Source organism: Haliotis cracherodii, unplaced genomic scaffold, assembly GCF_022045235.1.
Source record: "Haliotis cracherodii isolate W230 unplaced genomic scaffold, xgHalCrac1.p SCAF_19, whole genome shotgun sequence".
NCBI lineage: Eukaryota > Metazoa > Mollusca > Gastropoda > Lepetellida > Haliotidae > Haliotis > Haliotis cracherodii.
This window is the reverse complement of record NW_027266274.1, coordinates 14,491,220-14,514,704: the sequence shown is the minus strand read 5'-3', so window position 1 is coordinate 14,514,704 and position 23,485 is coordinate 14,491,220. Positions and strand designations below refer to the sequence as shown.

The 23,485-nt window shown below is 40.1% G+C and overlaps 2 protein-coding genes across 2 annotated transcripts; one reads left to right on the top strand and one right to left on the bottom strand.

The window, feature by feature from the left end:
• Nucleotides 1–806: 806 nt before the first annotated feature.
• LOC139466858 (uncharacterized) lies at nt 807–6,361 on the top strand. Its single transcript, XM_071248599.1, has 3 exons — nt 807–849; nt 3,675–4,139; nt 6,213–6,361. The coding sequence occupies exons 1-3, from the start codon at nt 807–809 to the stop codon at nt 6,359–6,361; spliced, it is 657 nt and encodes a 218-aa protein (XP_071104700.1).
• A 13,650-nt stretch (nt 6,362–20,011) lies between these two features.
• Nucleotides 20,012–22,976, bottom strand: LOC139466592 (C3 and PZP-like alpha-2-macroglobulin domain-containing protein 8). The gene is made up of 3 exons (XM_071248185.1): nt 22,904–22,976; nt 20,527–20,970; nt 20,012–20,259 (listed from the first exon to the last, which is right to left on the bottom strand). Exons 1-3 carry the CDS (start codon nt 22,974–22,976, stop codon nt 20,012–20,014), a joined length of 765 nt encoding a protein of 254 aa, XP_071104286.1.
• Nucleotides 22,977–23,485: the final 509 nt, after the last annotated feature.

Below are 23,485 nucleotides of genomic sequence, written 5' to 3'. Positions count from 1 at the left end.
CTTGGTGATTGGTAAGACAGTTCCTCCTCATATTAAGCAAACACTGGATTACAGGTCGCCATATATTGACAACTTCACATTCATACTTTATTTAATGACAGATGTACTAAGACACTACTTAACCATTTATGAGGAAAGGAAACGAGGAAACACTTGTGCTCTTTATCAGTAGTGTTTAGATGTTTGTGTTCCTTATGCTCTTAATAGAGAAAACGTGCTCTAGTCAGAATGTTGTCTATAGAAAAAAGTAAGTAGCTTGTATTCCTTAAGTTCAGGATGCCACTACTTTTTCCTAACAATCTTTTTCCTAATCATAACAGGTAAATCCCCTGTATATCCTCACACTTTGGAACAATATCCAAAGAACCTAATCTTTACAACAGAATAAAATTCCACAAGATGTTAGTACGCCTTCAGAACGCACTTTGATTTAATATATCAATGAGATGGTGATCGGTCAACGTGTCATTTGTCAATAAAACATACTGACAATTGACTTTCGACATGCAGATGTGGGATTTGAAACAAATCTCTAATTACTCAAGCTATCACGACACTTCCAGTCACAGTATTTCTATACACTCCATCACCTGTGTCACCTTGTCCTCAAGTACACAAGGCATGCAAGAGTGCGATAACGTCTAAAACTACCTACCTGGAGATCAAACAAATCTTACCTGAGTTGCTGTTTACTGAGTTAAGTGTAGATTGTATTTTACCACGAACAGGTAACTGCTATATAGGTGACGGAGAAGTACATATATGCATACAAACATACATATTGAAGATACGAAGATCTCGGCGCCATGATCCTCCTGAAGCTAGGCGCTCTGTTAGCAGTCTTGTCTGGTAAGACTTGTTTGGGGTATCCTAGTAGTCGCAACTCTCGTTGAATGTCATATGGGACCGCGTTTAGTTTTAGTTTTAGACTACATTTGGGTCGCTGTTGTGTACTCGTTTGCATGACCTGCTCTCATATGTATCTCATTTTGACAAAGTCAGCGTGAGATTATGTCATGGGTCTTCGTCCGTCTGTTCCTCCGTCAGCATTGAACTATCTCTTCTCCTTTTCTACTTGGTATAAATGACATATCAAATAATTCTACAAATAAGGCCAGTGTGTTAACTGAGGAAGACATCTGCCAAAACCATAAATCAGTCCTGTCAACTTTTGACCAGAAACATGAAGACGTCAATTCCTCTTGTGTACTAGATTCCAAAGCTCCATAAAAATCCGTATAAAGAGAGATATATTGCTCATTGATAACATTATGTAACTTTTAGGGGTAAGACATTAAGGCAACACGAAGGCATCCCAATGGGATCTGTTTGTTGATGCATATGAATCGGAATTTCTGCTCGGATTAGCCCTGTCTTAGGTGTTCACACTTTACACCTTTTGAAATACAATCGAGCATGCTCTGTCTACCAAGATTTCAAAGAGCGTCATATGACTCTTGCTCATCAGAAGTTGTTTGATCAAGGTTACAACATTCAAGGCCTCAGTAAAGCTTTTAAAACGTTTCATGGTATACATGTGGAGGACATTTCTAAATTTGTCGCATCGTGGCAAAAATGATCTCCGATGCCATGCCCTATTTTAACTTGTACCATGTGTGCCCGTGAGTTTTCAGGTGCATAACAATTGACGTGCCTTTGCGTGTGTTTGGTGACGGGTGTGCCACTGGTGGGGCAGGATACGCTCACCTTTTTGCGAACACCTGGTATCATTACGATTTGGTAGTGATTAATCACACATGCTCATCGACAAAGGGTTTTGCTGCTTTATTTACAAAAAGGTAAAATCTTCAGCTTATTGTTAACTGGAATCCCCGAAAGGGCAAGGGAGCTTATGTCGATTTATGTATCCGTCTGGAGGGTCTGTAAACATTTTCTGACCATTGTATTCAAGGTAATAATATTGGTTCCTTATGCTGATATATCACTATGATATTATGTCATGGCTCTTCGTACGTCTGTCCTACCTTTAGAACCAAACTAGCTTTGTCCAATTGGAATGCTTACATGTGTATCGATCTGTATATCCGTCTTGCATGGTCTGTAAACATTATCTGACCCGTCTATTCCGTAATAATATAGGTCCCAAGCAACATATGCTTGTAGTGTGAGGCGACCAAATGGCTTGGGTAGTCAGACTTGGCTGATATACATGTATGTGTCACTGTACCGCGACGGCACGCTTCTCGATCTTTGGACACAATATTAATCCCTGGACTGTCTGGTCAAGGCTTCACTATGTACAGGCCACTGTCATATAGCCCAGATAGTGCTCAGTGCGGCGAAAAAGCGATAAGCAGATACCTGAGCACATGGTCTTTCCGATGATCACATCAAAACTGATTGGGGAAGTTTTAACCGATTTGCAATAGCCATGTGTGGCTCAATTATTGGACAAACATTTGTGGAGATAATGAAGTCAAATTTACACGTACTGTAGAGGGGCTACAGGTATATGCTCCGTGTTTTTCCTGTATTTTGATTTTGTCCTTAATTTTTACCTTTGCACTTGGAACATGCCCATTCAATTATGTTGTTTTGGAACAAGATTATTCTAATTGTGAGAAATCAAACGAATCCAGAAACTTTTACTGGTGGATGAATGTACAAAGAATAAGAGCCAACAGTTTCGACAGGCCAGACACAGACGCTTCTTAATCAGACAAAAGACAACATGTTCTTCACACTTTGACATCTGCAGACAAACGAAATGATATTTTAAATTTAATTAGGTTTCCCCTAATGTCCCAGAAATTACAAATGTCAGGAACAACCAACAGGTCCATTTTCCTATACGAACATCATTTCATCCAAGTTGTTCAATAATGGGAACGTGTTGGAAAGTGTTGACATTTTGGCATCTCATGATGTAAGTTCCACAACTTGTGCCAGCCAAAACTCATCATACTGCAACCAACCTATTGGTCGTATAATGTTAGGTGCATTTCTATATTTGTTGCCAACAATTCTTCAGTTATTCAAATACAGCCCAAAATAGTGTTAGCAACCTGCTTTCAACTGGGATAAAAGCCTTACTAATGCTGCCAAAGCACATAAAAATGGGCTAAAACAGAAGAATGTTGAATGTCTTTCAGGGTAGGTTAAGTCAGTAAGTTATCATTATTAGAATGAACAATTGAAAAAGAGGAAACATGATTCAATGAAGCCATTCGGTACCAGCCAGCTGCCTTAACATGAAACGTTTGAATGAAAACTACCTTGTTACCATCAGTCTTCAGCAACCCATGCTTGTCGTAAGAAGCGACTGACGAGACCGGGTGGTCAGACTCGCTGACTTGGTTGATGCATGTCAACGCATCGCAATTGCGTAGATCAATGCGCATGATGTACATCACTGAATTGTCTGGTCTAGACTCGATTATTTACAGACCGCCACCCTATAGTTTAAATATGGCGGCGTTAAACTACAAGCAAACAAAGAAACAGACACTCGCCCATTCTACAAGTAAATGATTTAGAATGTGAGTAATATAATGATTACTTCTAGTTTTCTTTCCACATTAAACTGCCATGCGTGATGTTGCAGAAATATTGAACAAAGCCGTGTTAAATCTACATTACTCACTCATCCATCCAACCTTCATGTAGATGCTCCATATAGAACTGAACTGTTATTTCCTTTCCCTTTCCACCAGATACAAGTGTACAAGGCATCTCGCTCGAGACATACAAAGGCGTGACGACGTTTGTTACACCTTCCCACGTGTTCTTGAACAACCAGTCAGATTATTTCTTCTTCGAGGTAATGTCCTGTGGGAGTGTAAACGTAACACTTCTTGATGAGTTCGCCACCTCTTACGTCAAACTAGGACTTTCAGAGCATGCCAACAAGTCCACACCGTACGCCTGCTACAGGGAAAGTTGCTCACCGACGGCGCAAATTGGTGTCTCGGCCGGTGACTACTGCTCTGGGTATAAAGCATTCTGGATAAATAGAAGTTTGCTACAAACTATCCCTAAAGTGTATTTGGGAGACGGTTGCACAGTGGGGACAGGTGATCTAACTAGTTTTTATGTAGACGGGGTGGAAAGCCTATACTTGACCCCACCATTCGCCAAGATTGAGTTGAGTTCCGCCCAAACAGCGATGTGGAAGCTTGGTGAGTCTGAAGTAAATTGATGAAGACATAAACGACTCCTGATCGTTGTTTATCGTACAATAAAATCCCGCAGGCAGAATATCCATGAGGGTATTTTCTCCTTGCAGCGTTTTATTGTACGATAGACAACGACTACGAGTCGTTTATTTCTTATATCAGATGTCAATATCATGTACAACCTCTTTAAAGACGTTAATAAAATGTACAAGCTTTAAAAATATTTACCCATATTTAAAAAATGATTACTGCCAGAATAGAATCCGACCTTCGGCAATGGCAGACAAGTCCATTTTATGAACAGGGGGTTTAAATTTGGTCTTTCCCACATATTCTCACAATTTGCAGGTCGATTATCTGTACCTTTTCTCCCAATACCGATTACCTTATCTCTCCCACTTTTGGATGCGATCTTTCGGCCACTGCGTTCATCTACGTTGCCCAGGTGTATCTACGGGAATAACTCACTAGACACTTCCCTCTCAAAAATGACGTCGTCCAATTACGACGTCATCAAGTTGCGAGCTTATGTTTGAATCTCCAGAAATGACGTCATGAGAGAATCGTTTTATGTTGTGAAGCAAAACCATGCTTCGTTCTTCTTTGTTCTTTGTGATTTATCGCGTAGCTATGTTATGTAAAAGTTTACAACACATTGTGTTGCGGATTAGAATCGGTCTCCACCAACCACTCGTGGCTGTAGGAGGCTACTAAATGGAACGGGTAGTCAGGCTCTGACTGGGTTGAAAGCGTGGCATCGTACCTTGCCGGAGTGCATAGATTCTCATAATATCAATCACAAGGTTGTCTGGATCAGACTACATCGCCCAAGTCAAATCTTTGTCAAATAATTAGCCTAGACTTGCCAGATTAACAGGTTATTAAGTTTCTTAACCTTGACAAGAATGTCTTTAAGAAGGTCTAAGGACGTCTTAAATGTTTGTGTATCTCACGCAAATCCTTAATCGCCGTCCCGCCGAGAAAACGTTTTGTTTCAAACTATAAATATGTGTCTATATTAAATATATATTGCTCAAAAGAAGTTAGCTTCCTTGGAGTAGTATTATAATCTCATGCTGGAAAACACTTAACAAATTTCATAAACAAAATCTGCGTTCTATGTAATCGTACAGATATGCTAAGAAAAGAGTGAGCAATATTCCATCAGTATTACAACGGGGGCACCAGACATTGTACCCATATTGAGAATCGAACCTGGTCTTTTGTCGTAACTAGTGAACGCTTCAACTATTCGGTTAGCCCACCGCCCTTCGACGGAAGGAAATAACTCTGATTGTTTCGTTCTTTCCGACGAAAAACTGTTTTTTCGGTCTTTGAAGATCTCATCACCGACACACTAACCCCTGCACTTCGAATATTATACGATATAAGATAGCTACGCGATAAAGAGCACAGTACAATAAAGAACGAATCGTGGTTTATTTCACGATAAAACATTGTTCTATCATAACGTCAGTTCTGGAGATTCGATCATATGCTCCTAACTTGATGACTTCGTAAATAGGATGACATTAATTTTGAGAGGGAATTAAGTGTCTATTGAGTGTGTATTGCCGCTCAAGTGAACGGTTCAGCCATTCGATTGCTCCACGTGCCTACGAAGGAAGGAAGTTTTTTTGTTCTTTCCGACGAAAAACTGCTTTTTCGGTTTCTGAAGTTCTCATCAACAACGCACTTCGAATATGGTACAATAACTATCACATGGACCACAAATTGTGAGTAACAGCTGTACTCAAAAGCATTTAGTTTTATTGTTTGCATCTGCCCGTCCGTTTCCATTTCAACTTTATCCGTTTCCACTTCAATTTTAACCGTTAGAGCAGCCTGTTTATCATTAAAAGTGTACATTACGATACCGTTTTATCAAGGCCGCACTCAGCAATATTCCAGCTATATGACGGCGGTCTGTAAATAATCGAGTCTGGACCAGACAATTCAGTGATTGACATCATGCGCATCGATCAAGGTAATTGGGATACGATGACGTGCATCAACCAAGCCAGGAAATCGGTTGACGGAAACAGACATTTTACGGACAAAAGCTGTATTTTTCAGGGTCATCAGTTTGCCAGCCAGCCACTACGACTGTGGCACCGACTACAACATCCCTAGTTCCATGTCCCTCTGGCAAGAATGGAGGGTCATCAACCTCAGTGCTGTCATTGACGACGACCCTTCTGATCTACGTGTCCGCAAGCCTCTAGGATCTGAGATTAGCTAGAAAGTTTCACCAGACAGCGCTTGAGACACACTTTTATCCTCCCTTTACGGATCCGCCGATTGTAAATTTTGTTGAAATTGAAAAAAATAATTATTATGATAAGATTTGGCAAAAAAGAATTTTCGAAACAAGGACCCACTGAAGATGACATACATTAAACTTTGGAGTCAAAATATAGATTGTTGTCGTTCCTGAAACTGATAGGAATCAGATGCACAACAGTATTTCCGCTTGATTCGTCAGGTTTGCATTGTTTAAAGCAACAACTGTGTTGTAGGCTCTCCTCCCACAGTAAGCCATTTTTATTTTGTTATACCTACCGATCTGCAGTTAAGCAGAAAAGTAAAAAAACAAACTTGAATTACAAATTTCTTTCTCCCACCTACAGACAGGTATTTTCCTGTAAAAAGAATCCGCAAAGCAAATACAAAAAGTATGGCCTCATCACTATTCACCTTCTCATATGACTGGATTAGGTCACCGAACAGGGGTGACGGAAAGCATAGCGTTACATCCTTAATACATTGATAATCTTAATCTGGCTCCTTTATAATTTCCGCCTCCGTTGACTAGAGGTAGAGCGTCCGCCCGGAGAGCGGAAGGTCCGTTGTTCGATCCCCGGCCGCGTCATACCAAACGACGTTAAAAGATGGTACTTGTTGTTACCCTGTCTAGCGCTCGGCATTAAAGGGCTAAAGCAAGGACTGGTCGGCTCGGAGTCAGTATATTATGTCTGAGTGGTGTATGTTTATCTGCACCATGGTATCTTAGTTGGCTAGCACTATAAAATCGGCATTAGTCCGGGCTGATTATTGTACATTCACACACTGAAATGTCTTTAGTCCAGGCCATGTTAGGGAGTATTGCACATACATACACTGAAACATTTTGAGAGCTAACCCTTGTGACTGATTTTTGTACTCAGAAACCTCTTTGGTCCTGACCCTTGTGACTGATTATTGCACATATATACTCAAAAACCTCTTTGGTCCTGACCCTTGTGACTAATTATTGCACATATATACTCAAAACCCTCTTTGGTCCTGACCCTTGTGACTGATTATTGCACATATATACTCAAAAACCTCTTTGGTCCTGACCCATGTGACTGATTATTGCACATATATACTCAAAAACCTCTTTGGTCCTGACCCTTGTGACTGATTATTGCACATATATACTCAAAAACCTCTTTGGTCCTGACCCAGGTGACTGATTATTGCACATACATACTCAAAAACCTTTTTAGTCCTGACCCTTGTGACTGATAATTGTACATATATATACTCAAACACATTTTGAGTACTGACCTATGTCACTGATTATTGTACATACATACTCAGAAACCTCTTTAATCCCGATCCCTTTCACAGAGTATTGCACATAAAAACTTGCATGAGTTTGATAATCCTGAAATGTGTTACCCATTCTGAAGCAGAAGTAGGAGCTGTCGTTTGTGGAGTCTCATCGAAACCGGCAACAGTAGTTTGTAGAGTGAACGAGTGTTGTTTTACACCCTAATATGTTGACTGTCACTCAAGCCAATGGGATTCTTCGCTGAAGCCTGAATCCCGTATTGATACCAAGTGTAGCAGCATGAGACATACCATAACCAAATAAGTCAAACAGAAAGATTGTGTCTATAATTCGCGAAAACACATGCAAAGCACATAAACGTAGCGTTTGGGGATCAATTTTACAGCTTCATCCAAACGCAACCGCCTGTAAAAAACGTGCAGCACAGGATCCTGCATTTAGGCATGCAGGCACCCCTGCTGGATGGGTATAAGAACCCACATCAACGGCTGTTCATACAGTCCTTTTAACGGCAGTAGAGGCGGTGACAGAATGCCAAGACTGAATGCAGCTCAACGGGAAACGCCATTGGGAGATTACAAGCTGGATCAAGAAGTGGCCAGGCACGTTGGTGTATCCAGACAGACAATCTCCGCGCTGTGGACCCGATACAACAACACCAACAGAGTTGACGACAGACAAAGGTCAGGAAGACCAAGGGTGACAACCCAAGCACAAGATCGATACATCCAGCTGCGACACCTCCGAGACCGCACTACCACAGCCACGTCTACAACCACACAGATCCCTTGGGTACGTAGAATATCAGATCAAACGGTACGCAACAGACTGAGGGAGGCTGGACTTTTTGCACGAAGACCTGTTCGACGTCATGTATTGACCCCACGTCATCTGGCGGACCGTCTGCTTTGGTGCCAACAGAGGGTTAGATGGGCACGTGCAAGGTGGAGAAATGTACTGTCTACCACCGAGTCCCGTTTCCTACTCACACGTGCTGATGGGCACGCACGTGTCTACAGACGTCGGGGTGAACGTTACGCTCCCAACTTTGTGCAGCAGGTTGTCCCATTTGGCGGCGGGAGTGTCATGGTATGGGCCGGAATTCATCACGGTGGTAGGACGCCTCTCGTTCATGTGGCAGGTGCATTGACAGGTGTGGGTTACAGAGACTTGATCCTACAGCCTTACGTTCTTCCTCACGTCAACGTTCATGGCGGACAGTTCCAGCAGGACAACGCTCAACCGCACATTGCACGTGTTTTTCAGGGCTTCTTACAGCACAACAACATCCAGACATTACCTTGGCCAGCCCGGTCACCAGATTTGTCCCCGACTGAGCATCTGTGGGACGAGTTGGATCGACGCGTTCGAAGAAGGAATCCACCGCCCCAAACACTTCCGGCGCTTCTTGATGCACTTCAGCATGAATGGCAGCACAGCCAACAGCGTGTTATTGACAACTTGATTGCATCTATGTGTCGTCGGTGTCAAGCGGTGATTGATGCACGTGGTGGGCACAACCGATACTGACATTTTCTGTACCCCTGTGACATTAATTGTATCGTGTACGTGTGTCTGTCTAGGTGACACGATTAATGTTTTGAACATTGTTTACATTGATCTTCAAACAGTGTTTCAATTATGGTTTCTGTGTCCTATTTTGAAACAATCGCATTATCTTACATTTTGAAAGTCAGTGTCAAGTTCCTTTTTTTGAAGAGTATATAAAATAGAGCTGAATTGAGAAGGCAATTATTGTTAATCCAAAGTGACAGGATTGCCCTGTATGTCCTGACAATTTCCTGATTCCATCAGGGAACACTGATTGTTTGATAGAAATTCTGTATATAAAGATTTATATATTATATATTTCTGCTAAAATAAATCAAGTGTTGCATGTAAACAGTAGTTAATTGGCAATTATTGCTAATCCATTTTGAAATACAAATGTTTAATGTAGTATTATATTTTCAATGAAACCAGATTGGTGCGGTAATCCAGCAATTAAAGCACCGACTCATCACTCCGACAATGTGGGTTCGATTCATATCAACGATTCAAGAATGGTTTGTAAAACGGATACGTTTTATTAATGACCTTCTAAATAATAACGAACAATTCATGTCATTCAAAACCTTTAAAACCTTTTTCAATTTGAAAAGCAATTATTTAACCTATTATTTTGCCATTAGCTCCCTTTCATAAAAGGTTCACCGTATTTCTGATAATATTTATTAAATATATATGTGACAGAAATAATCATTTTCCTAAATGGGAGTACGGACTTGGACGCAAAATTGAAGAAAACAAGACAGGAAGGGTATCATTTCTGTCCCGTTTAGTTGCACTGACCTGACTAAACTACAATGATACCAGTTTCAAATTGTACATCATATATTGCAAACAAACGGTCTTCTCAATAAATGGGATTCGCAGACAGTCCAAATTGTAGTTACTGTTCTAATGTAACAGATCTAAAAGATGTTATACAAATATTTTGGAATGCAGCAAAGTGAGCTAGCGAGACATGGACATTTTGATATCGCACAAAACATAAAAAGCGTAAGGTCGTGTCATACCAAATGACGTTAAAAGAGTCTTCGTGCTGTTACACTCGCTCGGCATTAAGGGGCTAAAAGAAGGACTGGTCCGAGTATACTGAGTGGGTTATTTATGTTAAACTGCGGCATTGTACTAGCGCTATAAACTCGGCATTAGTCCGGACTAGTACGAGTGTTGTTTTGCACCACGATATTTAAGCTGTCAGTCAACCCAACGGGCATCTTAGCTGTAGGCAGGATAAATCCCTTCTTAATATTAGGCGTAGAAACATGAGGCTCTATGAAATTACAAAACCCGGTTACAATATCCAAAGAAAATGTTCATTTCAGTTATTTTTCGAAAAAGTACAATCCTTTAAACCTTATCAATATTTTGTCAAAGCGAATCATTTCAACTTCAGAAATAATAGGTATAATACAACATTCCAATTGATACAGAAGGAGCTCACTAAATTTTATAAGTTAACAAGGTATACTTCCATCATTTATCGTAAAAGATATTACTTTAATAAGCTTTGGTCAAGCTGGCACGCTTTATTTCTGTGAATACATTGTCATGCAAAACCGTGCAAATGCTTTAGAAAAATAAACACATTATGAAATAAATGTGTTTGATATGTCACGTACACTACGTTCTTAGACCGATCAACTAACGTAACGATGACTACATATAAGTGAGTGAGTGAGTTATAATTTTACATCGCATCGGCAATATTGCAGCCATATCGCGATGAGAACAAGTTGATTATGATAAAATTCCTGTCGACAAAGGACAGTTAGGTAAATATAACATGTTAGATATAAAACAAACCTGGTCTATATTAAAACAAAGAATTGTTCAGTCAGTTAGTTAATACAAATTAAAACAATGCTATAGTCAATTTAGTCGCGTGTTTTTGTAAGCATCAGCCTGCAAGGAAAATGTTCTATCTTGACGTTGTGAAATTGCTTTCTGATTCCGTGATGGGAATACATTTCTTCCCGACTTTGTGATTCTAGTTAAAACTCTAAAGAAAATTGATTTTCACATTCTAAGTGAAACATCATATTCATAATCGGAATTCATCGTCGTGTCGTCGACAATGTTGTCTCTGTATAAGTTTCTCCCCAGTTACAGAATCTATTGAACGAAATTTGCTAAAACTCAAGATTAATTTCTATCTCTATTATAAGGTCATAACAATTATCATACATAGAACAGCATAAAACTATATAAAGATAAGTGCCGAGTGTGGATACAATACATTGTTGTTTAATGTCACATGTCATAAGATCAAAGGACTAGGTCATTAGATAAAAGACGAGGTGAGCCTATCCAACGGGAACATACGTCACAAACACACGCAATGGCGAGTCAAATTTGGAATTGCCCTTCACATGTTCACCACTTTCTTAAAACTTTGATGAGTCCGGTTGAAACTTTTGAGAAGAGTGTGGTGAAAAGCTTATGATAATGCTAGCCTTAAATGTGACACCCGCCAGTGCTGGTATGGTGCTGACAAACCTAGAAACATAATCAGGGCGATTCAAGGATTCGAACCTGCCACTATAGGCTTCTGGAACGCAGCGTTTGACAAGTTGTTGCGCCTGAGACGGCTGGGACCTATCTATAACGCAGATAGGTTGGCCATGTTTAAAATATTGTTTGTATATGATATACATGATAAACATGATATAGCCATGGTTGTATGGCTAAAACATTTTAAACATTGTAGGCATATAATTGAAACGCATAGTTGTGTTTTGTACCTTAAGTGCGCAGTGTTTCAGCGACTTTATCAGCCTTTTAACGTTTTAATACAATTTACGTTTTTTGTCAAGTGTATACTTTCTTTTGCCCGGCAGTAAGGGTTTTAATGTTGTGTACGCATGCAGAGGTTTGCAGTAGTCCAGTTTTGTTATGGAGGCCTGTACACAAGTACCAAGGGTATGCGGGTTCTAGGTGAAGTGATACAACCGACAAGAAAGAGTAGTTAAACCTGGAGTGCACACATTGGAGCACAAACACTGGAGACGTTTTCTAAATACATCTGGTTTTCAGTTCGCCATGTTGTCATTATACAACTATGAAGACGTTATTTGGGCAAAAAAGTCAAAGAGTAGGAAGATACTTGAGGACACAACAAACTGTTCTATTTAGTTGTGTATTAAATATTTGAAAAAACTAACATAATGTTAAGTGACTAAAACTAAATTAAATGACAATGAAGTCCACGCTGTGATGCATTCAAAAATGCATTCAAGTGATAAAAACACGGAGTTTCTGTGTTTGTAAAAAAGTAAGTAAAGGATGGACCATTAGATTCTCTTGGTGGCGTTCTCGAAAATCCTTGAAAAACATAAGTATGCTCCATACTGTTAGGAAAAAGAAAATTTAAAATGTCTGCCACAAAAACTTAATTGTTGCAAGGTGTCAGAAACAAATAGTATTTGGTTTCATAGTTTTAATTAAAAATGTTTTGTTTTGCAGTTGTGGCTAAACAAATATCTAGATTTCATACAAGATCCCGGCGAAACAAATGTTTGGACCCTAAATGAGCTGAAATTCCACAGGCGCCAAACGCTGGCTCGGTGAGTATATGTACATGTAAAGACCATTATGACACGAAGTTGAAATGGAATCTTGTTTCGAACCCACGTTTAATTGACCCTGGCATGACTAAGGGACGCAACTCTGCACAGCCACCTTATACCAGTGGGAAACCTCTGTCGCTTACTTTCATATGTGCATGCACGGTGATGTACACGAAATATGTAGCAAACACATAAACGTTTAACTTTTTTGTAGTCTAATGGTCACTTGTGTATTCGAGTGAGTGAGTATGCTTTGAGCAATTATTTCCAGTCCATCACGGTGGGGGACACCAGAAATGGGCATCATACATGTACATTGTGCCCATGTGGGGAATCGAACCCGGTTCTTCTGCGCGACGAGCGAACGCTTTAACCACTAGGCTACCCAGCCGCTCCTGAGTTAGAAATTGCCCTATGCTTGTAAGAGGCTGTTAAAGGGAGAAGATGATCGGTGACTTGGTTGATTTCATGCCATCCTACCTCAACGGCATGGGACGTGGCTCATAAAATCAATCACACGACTGCCTGGTACAGACGCGATTGTTTACTGGTCATAAATATAATATGGCTGGATACATTTGTGTTTCGGTATGAAGCAATACATTTCTAATGATCAAGATTGCATGCGACACAAAAACTCATATGATTAGCAATATATTATTGATTCACATATATTGATGATTACACAAGTCAGGGTCTTTTGCTATTTAAACTTGAGTGAGTGAGTTGGATTTACGGCTGCTTTAAAGATGATGTTAGGAAGTGGCAGGTGGTCCTGTGCACAGCGCACAGATCACTAATCAGGTGAAGTTAAGCAACGTCGGTCTCGGATAGTAGATGGATGTATGACCACGTTCAGCAGCTTGACTCCTGAGAGTTTCTTATGACTTGGTTCGAAATGTGCCTCTGTTCACCCAGCAGTGAGTGGGTACCCGGTAGAGAATGAGATGGTAATGTGGCTGTTAACCTTCTATCGCCTCACAGGTAGCTTGGGTTGTATACCCCCAAGGGAGCTGAGAATGAAAATCGAGTGCCCACTGATTCGTTGACTGGGGTAATAATGAAAGTACCATGAGCACACGAGCTGGTTAGGAGTTAGGCGCCATACAAATGGACTCATTATTATTATTATTATTATTATTATTATTATTATTATTATTATTATTAAACCCACGAGGACGGGTCACGTTATCAAGTGCTAACAAACCAAAGATCACAAGCATGCCAATCTGTGAATCTGAAACACGTAAAGATCCTGGTTAGAGTTGACCTTCAACGACCAATGCTTGACCTCAGGGGCGACTAATGGGTTAGGATTGGTTGATACATGTGAGTGAATCCAAACTGCGTAGACTGATGCTCATGATGTCACTCACTGGATTGTATGGTCCAGATTCAATTATTTACAAATCTCTGTCATAATGCTGGAATATTGTTGAGTGTAGCTTTAAACAACAAAGAAAACTAACCAAAGGGACGCAACTCCATCGACACATCGCCTTATACCACCAGGCCACCAGCTGTATCGCTATAGTTTCAGGTGAATGGGGTTCAACGTGGCGTTCAAAATTATTTCATTCATATAGCGACGTGCATATACATGTGTCTGTGGCTGCTAGTACTAGTCTGGATTAATGGCGGTTTTATAGCGCTGGCCCACAGAGATACCATGCCGCATTTTAACAAGAGCATTATGTTTTGTTGGTACCTTCATTTAACTGCTTTTTGGCATGACACGGCCAGTGGATGAAACGGCCGAGTACCAGCTCTCTCCACACCACGGAGAGGTGTTCCCTATTACTTTTCTACTTGAAATGTGACTTCAATCACCGATCATTGTTGAACTGATAGTCTTCAACACAGCTATGGCATGACAAAACATGTCACAGTTCTCATCAAGTGATCTGGTTCCATTACCCTTTAGGAAATAAAGAGTTCTTCCGGTTAATGACGCCGTTTCTAATTACGTGCATCGATCTTGCTTGCTAAAATGCAATTTATATTTAGTTATTGATTATATTGTACAATTGGTCGGCGCTAGCTCCAGTCACACTTATTTGCAGGCCCAAGTATGTCAACACAGCGACCCCAACGCTGACACTGGTTCCGGTTTCATGATTGATTGGCAATATGATATACTTCTTTGAACGGATCCACTTTGGGCATTTTTTAACTAATATTCAAGAAATATTCCTGCAACTTCAGCCTTTGTTGTTGCATGTTATATTGTAGACATGTGGAGGACATTACCACATTTGACACTTCAGTGGCAAAAATGGTGTCCGATGCTACATCAATCTCATTAAAATCAAATCTTAGTTCTCGCTACCGCTAAACAAAGATCTGAGGACATAACATTACGGGTCACGTCAGACCGACCTTGCGCGAACTTTGACTGACCAAGGGAATGACCAATCAACTTGGCGACTACGCTTCGAGACATATTTTTGACAAATTCTCGAATACAAATTTGAAACCTGATCAAAAAACCGTTCTGGAATGGCTAATAGATGGTCTAGATTGTAAGGATTCAGTCGTTAAACCCATTACTATCGTTCGGAATACCCCATGTTAAGTTTTCGAGATTGCATGATTAGAAATTTCATTCCCACTGTCACTTTCATAATCTGGTAAGCGACGCACTGATTGGTCGGATGAAAGGTCGTTCTGACGTGACCCCTAATGGCAGGTCTTCAGATCTTTCTTTAGCGGTAGCGAGAACTAAGGTCTGATTTTAATGAGATTGATGCTACATGTTTTCCCTATTTTGACGTGTACCGTATGTTCCGTGCCTTTAGGTGAACAATTGACATGCCTTTTCATCAGTTTTTGACGAATGCCACCGGTGAGGCAGGACACGTTCACTTCTTCCCGGCTAGCTGGTATCATCACTATTTGATAGTGAATCATAAACACAAAGGCTTTAATTGTAAGTATTCATGCAATGTTGTTTATTCTATTTAATTGTTTTGTAGAAAATTGCAACTTTATCCTTCTACCACCATAGATGCTTTTCGAGAATAATTTGAGTTGAGTTGATAAGTAGAACGCTGAACTCACTGTCCGCAGGGCACTGCAAGGCATTAAAAGTCCCGGGAACACACTGTCTGCAAGCATTGTATCCAAGGATTAGTAGTCCTTTTGCCTTTTGCGCTTTGTGGAATGTTTCGACAGAAAATGGATACTGATTATTCTCTGGCGTTGACGTTCCGATAGTCAACTTTCCCTTAATGTCGATCAATCGATCAGTGCAACTATGTCTCTTCTCATTCTTACTGTTGTTGATATTCTTACTTAATAAGTTCGATGACCATGCCTGGGCATTGGTCCAGAGACAAACCATGGAAAGGGTCTACCCTTAGTTAAATAGAGTTAAGCTAGATAACAAGGATTTACTTGTATATGATCAATAACGACTAAGACATAATGAATAACCTCTTCTTTGATAACATACTTGTTGAGGGAAGCTATTTCTTCAGGCAATACAGCAGTCAATAAGACTTGTGCCGTTGGCAACAACTGACATCTACATTCACCAAACAGTAGATAGGTGCAAACAAACACATGCAGCCTATTAAAGGTTTAAGATAATGACCATATCAATCTATAGGTGAGGTGAGGTGACACTGGGTTAAACGTCGCGTCCAATATTATTGCACTTATATAGCGAGGTGCATGCACGTGTATGTGTGTGTGTGTGGCTGCTTGTACTAGTCCGGACTGATGCCGATTTATAGTGCTAGCGCACTGAGATACCATGCCGCAGTTTAACATGAATACCCCACACAGACACAGTATACTGACTCCGAGCCGACCAGTCCTTGTTTTAGCCCCTTAATGCCGAATGCCAGACAGGGTAACAACAAGTATCATATTTTAACGTCTTTTTGTATGACGCGGCCGGGGATCGAACCCCGGATCTTCCGCTCTCCGGGTGGACGCTCTACCACAAGACCACGGAGGCGGTCTATTAATCTATAGTAATCATAACTTGACTTCTAACTACTGACATAATTGCATCCTGTCCTTTCACAGAGGGACTGTCCTGTATGTCTTGACAATTTCCTGATTTCATCAGGGAACACTGATTGTTTGATAGGAACAGCTTCCTGCTTATCCAGTTCCGGGATTGATCCCAGTCAAAGAGAAGGCAAAAAGGTGTATTGAGGCAGGTCTGTGGAGGCTGGGTTATCGCACTCTGCGTAACTCCAGAGACAAAAGGTGCGCAATGAAAACAAAGAAATATATAAAGATTTATGTATATGATATATTTCTGCTAAAATAAATCAAGTGGTGCATGTAAACAGTAGTTAACTGGCAATTATTGCTGATCCATTTTGAAACACAAATATTAAATGCAGCATTACATTTTCAATGAAACCAGATTGGTGCGTTAATCCAGCAATTAAAGCACTGACTCATAATTCCGACAATCAGGGTTCGATTAAAAGCAATGGTCCAATATGTTAAACCAAATGTTTACCGTGGCTCTCATATTTGATGTTTTTTCGCGAACACCTGTTATCATCACAAGTTGATCGTAATTCAGAAACACACGTTCGTGATATAGTCGGAAGCGCACGTGGATTCTGCACTAAGTAAATATCTTTTATGATTATGAAAAAAGACTTTTTTGCTGCTAAAGGACAGACATTGTACTATTCTGGGTGCTTTTCTATTTATGGTTATCGACTTCTTTGTTTACTGTAAAGGCGACGTTTTGGTATAGATCCTTATACCGTTGTCAAGCAAGAAGATGTTAGGGAAGAGAATCTATAGACGTCAACTTCTTTATTATGACGAACAACGTTTCAAGTGTTCAACGTATGAAGTGAATAAATTCTCTTCCTTATTTGTACCACTTCTAAATATCTCTCAAAGACTTGAAGAAGTTGTTATCCATACATTATGTCGACTTTTCTATGAAGTTCATTCCTATTTTACGTTGACCAGTGACAAAACATAACTAGGAAACCAAATGAAGTTTCAGAAAGTGTTAATGGTGAAGACAAACAACTATATTTAAGCAAGGCTGTATCATGTACGGTTAATTTCACCCACATTAGAACCATAATAGTATGGAAACGTTAAGTCACTCAAGCAAATTAGCTTTTGTTTGCATTGGATGCAGTTAGTGATCGAGTTTGCCCTAATAGGGCAGCCATACTAATTTCTTGACATATTGAGGGTTAACGTATGGCTTCAATGGATTACTTGTACCTGAAAATCTTCTATTTGTGGTCCCACCATGTTTAGTACCAATAATAGGGCAAGACTATTTCTTTCATGTTTCAGTGGTGGCCATTTTGAATTTATTGTGTCTTGTTGGTTACCCGTTAAATATACAGTGAGTGAGTGAGTATGGATTTTAGCAATATTCCAGCAATATCACGGCGGGGGGCACCAGAAATGGGCTTCACACATTGTATTCAATTCGGGAATCGAACCCGGGTCTTCGGCGTGACGAGCGAACGCTTTTACCACTAGGCTACCCGACCGCCCCCTTAAATATACAGCCTGGCAAACCCCTTAAATCAATTTAGAACATATCATTACGTCCAGAAATGTTGTCTGTCACCAAATAAACCAGGTAGTCAGGCTCAGTGACGTGGTTGATGGCATGTCGTCGTACCTTGACGGCGTGGGTCTTTGCTCACGCCATCAATCACTTGATTGTCTCATCCAGAGTCGACTATTTAGACCGACCTCATATAGCTAGAATAGTGTCACAGTCAGTAAAATTCCAATCTTCTGTTCAACTTCCCACAATATATTGATATTGCTGATGTGACACAGTGAAGTACTATCTCCTGAGTCACCGACAACCCGAACCAGTTTAGTCGCTTCTTACTGCAAGCATGAGGCTGCCCAGAACCAATTCTAGTAGTAAAAAGAAATGCAGTGTCATACTAAGTGGTTCCTGATCAACCGTTTTACTTTAATCATCGGATGTCATTGATTTTATCTTCGGGTATGTCACATGTCAATTCCTATATTGTCATCACTGTAGACTCATATCGATTCTTACATTCCCAGGGATTAATTAGTACATGTGGTGTGTTTTCAACTTCCATTCCTTTGTCTCTGAATCACACTTACACCATATTTTTGGTATTGGTATTATTTATTCAACGTGCGAAAGGCACAAGTTTGGTCTAATTAAACTAAGAAGTTTTGAGCAAAATGTTCTTCTGAAAACATTTGTTAGCGTCATCGTGATTCCATTGCTATTCTAGTTTTAAATCTCAAGAAATTTGAATTTCACCTGAAGGTTAAAACATGGTATTCATGATCGAAATTCATCGTCAGGTCGTAGACAATTTTGTATATGTATGTGTTTCTCCCTATTCACAGAATCTATCGAATTTTTTTTGCTAAAATTCAAAATTGATAGCTGTCTCTATCATAAGCTGATAACCAAGTATGGATACAATACATTGTTGTTTCATGTCACATGTCATGAGGTCAAGGAACAAGGTCATACGATAAAAAGGTGAGTCTATGCTTCCCACAGAGCGCGACCGTCAAAAACACATGCAAAGGCAAGTCAATTGTTCACCTGGAACTGGTAGTACAAGTCAAAATAACGAATTGCCTCTCAAATTATTTTGTTCACTGGTGAAACAAATTTGAAAATGTCCTTATCATGTCCGCATTAACATTTTTAATCTTTCCTTAGACGTTGAATGTTGAAACCCAAATAAAACAATTTTTGAACAAAAGTGCGGGGAAACGTTCAAGCTGTCTTGGACGTGAAGACCACGAATGCAGTCACTGTGCTGTCAAACCTAGAAACTTAAGCAGGGTGAATTTGGGATTCGAACCCGCGACCATAGGCTATGAACCACAATTTGCAGTGCATTGGACGGCCTGAGAGTAGTTCATATCGGACATCGCTTTGTTCACTGATGCTTCTAATTTGGAGATGCCCTCCACTCCACAATATTGTAACTCTATTATATGGCATTGACGTATTGTCATAGACAATTGATTTCAATCGTCAACTCAAGAGAATAACATGTCACGATTTTCTGCCGAAACCGATTCCATTTGTAATGACGCCAGATGATTGCTGTCTTATGTTCACTGCTGAACAACGTTTATTGTATTATGCACTAGGTGGGGTGTAGGTGTTTGTGGCAACACAGAACGAATCTGGAAACAGCATTTGAAAGAAATAATCACAGTGAAACAATCCAAGTCTCCCATCCTGTAGCAGAGGTAAGTGCTGTCGTTGGTGGAATATCGTCAAACATGTTGCAGGTGTTTGTGGACGAGTCATGACTAAATCCTTGACACCAGATGGAGGAGAAACAGTTTACTGAACAATCTGCTCTTGACAGAACTGTCTTGGAATCTCTGGTTGTGCCACCGTCATACTTTGCGTTGTCCTGGAGAAACTTAAACTGCAGACTGGACTCACAGAGATCTATAACAAAATGAGTAAACGTTATTGTCACTGAACATAATGCCATTAAATTGTCACCTATATTACCGTTCAAAGGGGAATATGTTTGTAAGAAAAATATCAACAATAGTCATTTCTAATATACAGTAAAACCATGAATTCTTTTAACGCTATTTTCACAAAAGAGTCCCTACGAACTAACATCTATATTCTGCCTTTCACACACTATGGAGAGCTCAATACAGTTCCAATGCTTTCCCATGACTGCCTCAGGTTCACTCATCTTACCAAATATCCATTCCCCAGATGATCCAAATCCGGTAGCAGCAGCAAAGTAGTTAATAGCATGTGGATTCGGATCTGTGTAAGACAGGATCTCGTCTTGACCCACTGTGCCACCGCGTCCTGCCTTAACTGTACCATCGCCCCAGCTCATCCAGAATTGTTTGTACTGAGAACAGGATACCACAGCTCCACTGTATTCCACGAGTGAATTACACTGGGCACACCGTCTCAACACGGATTTGCTGTTGCTCCAGCCACCAAGGACGACTTCGTACATCTGTGTGTCTGAATTCTGGTACAGCGTCTGCAGAGCTACATGCGCATCACCGCAGGCTTTAACCTTGAACTTGAGGGAGGTGTGGCTTCTTTGTTTAACACCATGATCAAACAGCGAGTGGTAGGTATGTGTTGACGATGTTGAAAATATTACCTTTTGGGACTGGGAATCTGAAATAGAAAGAAGATGAGTCCGTTAACACGACATTTGAGCAACGTGTGTGTTCTGTTTATATAAGGTCACACGCTTAACGACATGTGTAAAGTCTGAGAATTTACGAAATATAATATGAATATCTACTGGACATGTAAGACGTCTATATATATAGTCACTGTTTTTATAACCTTTTATAAACAGGCCTGAGACCACAGTTGTGTTGACAAGGCATGATATTGTTTCCATTTTGGGAAGTCGAACTTCTGTTAAGGTTGAAAATATATACATGTGAATAAAGCGACAAAACCATTTTCATAATCAGAAGAAATATACCTCAAAGTCAGAGTCCCTTATGATTCCCACTATCATTAGCATATGTTTATGGATCATTATCATTAAGTGATGAAACCAGGTGTTCGAGAAAAGGTGGCCGTATTAAGCCCCACTGATGGTACCTATCACAAACACATGCACAGGCAAAACAATAACAACTCAGGATTATATTCAATTGCGCAAGTTAAAAAAAGTTAATGGCCTCAGATATTATTTTTCTCACCCATACGTCAAATTTGGAAATGTCCTCAACATGTTTAAAACGTTTTTTGAAATATTTACAACTTTGCAGCAAGAGTTGCATCAAGATTTTTGAAATATTCGTAGAAAAAGCTCGCTTGTATTAAAGTTATACCCAAAGGGCGGAGATGAGGAATATGGCTCGACATAAAGGGAAAGTTGGATAAGTTGCAATCATCTCTCTTGTCTCGCTTGTTCCTAGTTTTGGTGGGTAAATCAGTGGAAGGGAATTGGCGCTATTTCGCCATTATTGAACGAGATTAAATCATTGATGTACCTGACACTTAAGTTAAACTTCTTGGACAAATTCCAGGAAATCTAAGCTAAAATGCTGATAGACCAAGGGACACAGATCGTGGCAGTTCAGCACGAGCATTATGCTGCCATACCTGCTGTGACATGTACGCATGAAAAGGTCTAGAATAGGTCTTCAGCAACCCATGCTTGCCGTAAAAGGCGACTATGCTTGTCGTAAGAGGCGACTAACGGGATCGGGTGGTCGGGCTCGCTGACTTGGTTGATGCATGTCATCGTATCCCAATTGCGTGGACTGATGCTCATGATATTAATCACTGGATTGTCTGGTCCAGACTCGATTATTTACAGACCGCCGTCATATAGCTGGAATATTGCTGAGTGCGGCGTTAAACAACAAACCAACCAACCAAGCATTTACAGATTTTTTTAACTAAATAGATATCTCAATTTGAAATACGTCTTCAGCGTACGTCTGCAGAGATTTTTCTTCTTACAAGAAAAGAATAACTGTTGAGAAATATTGTCTTGCACATTAGGGTGATAGGGCAGTTTTAATGTCTCGGCCTACACAATTCTTATGTGGCTACTGAGGTTATGATCAAACGCGATCACACGTTCGCTTCCAGTGGTATCCTATATGTGTTTAGAATTTATGTGTTCGTGTTCACACTGAAAGTATCAAAATAAGATTCTAGCGAGCAAATAAGCATAAACCTTATTGTCTTCATGAACCTCAATAACTGAATGATAAAGGGAAACTGCCGAACCTATATTTCTTAACAGGATGCATACGTAAGTTATTGGTTGAAGTACACACCTCACACAGCACAGTCCAAAACAACCAACTCGCTTCCTTAATACAATATAAATATAAAACGTCACTGCTAGATATTAACAAGCCTCGATTCTGAAACGAAATAGGTTCCAACAAACAATTCCTAATATCTGAAAAAACACCCGACCTTCCCGAAAATGCAAAAATACCCTTCGACTGTTATGTCCCCTGAACATAACGACTTATTTTGGTGAAGAAGTTCAACGCCGTTGCCCTTAAATCAACGCAAAATACATGAATCAGTACAACACATCTCCCTTGACATTTGCGACACTTCTTACCTGTTAAATGAACTATCCAAACCACCAAAATTACTAGCAGTTGCGTATCCATGTCAGCAGTGTAGAGCCGCATACAGCCGTGTGCTGACAACCTGGCAGCCAGTCGCCTCACGCTGTTCGATATGATGAATATTTAGTGTGGTGCGTTAACTGGTTGGTTCAGGAGAGGCTTCAAGTATATATACAGTGATTGACTGATTAACTTGGGAAGATTGAAAGTGATGATCTAATTACTTGGTGTATTTACTATGCTTTCTGGGGCGAAATGTCAAAACGAATTAAGTGTGTGTTAGGTTTCGTTCAAGCTTACCCGATAATTGCTTATCCGAATAAATATGTTATCAGGGTTACAACATCCAACGCCTCAGTAGAGCTTCAAAATGTTTTAGGATTGACACGTGGATAACATTTCAAAAATTTGTGACGATGCAAATCCTTATTTCGTTTTGTATCATATTTTTCAGATGACCAGTTGACTTGCATTTGCGTGTATTTGTGACGAATGCCACCGACGGAGCAGTACACGCTCATCTTTTTTATTTCATAGTGATTCATAAACACATGCGGAACATACAATCGACT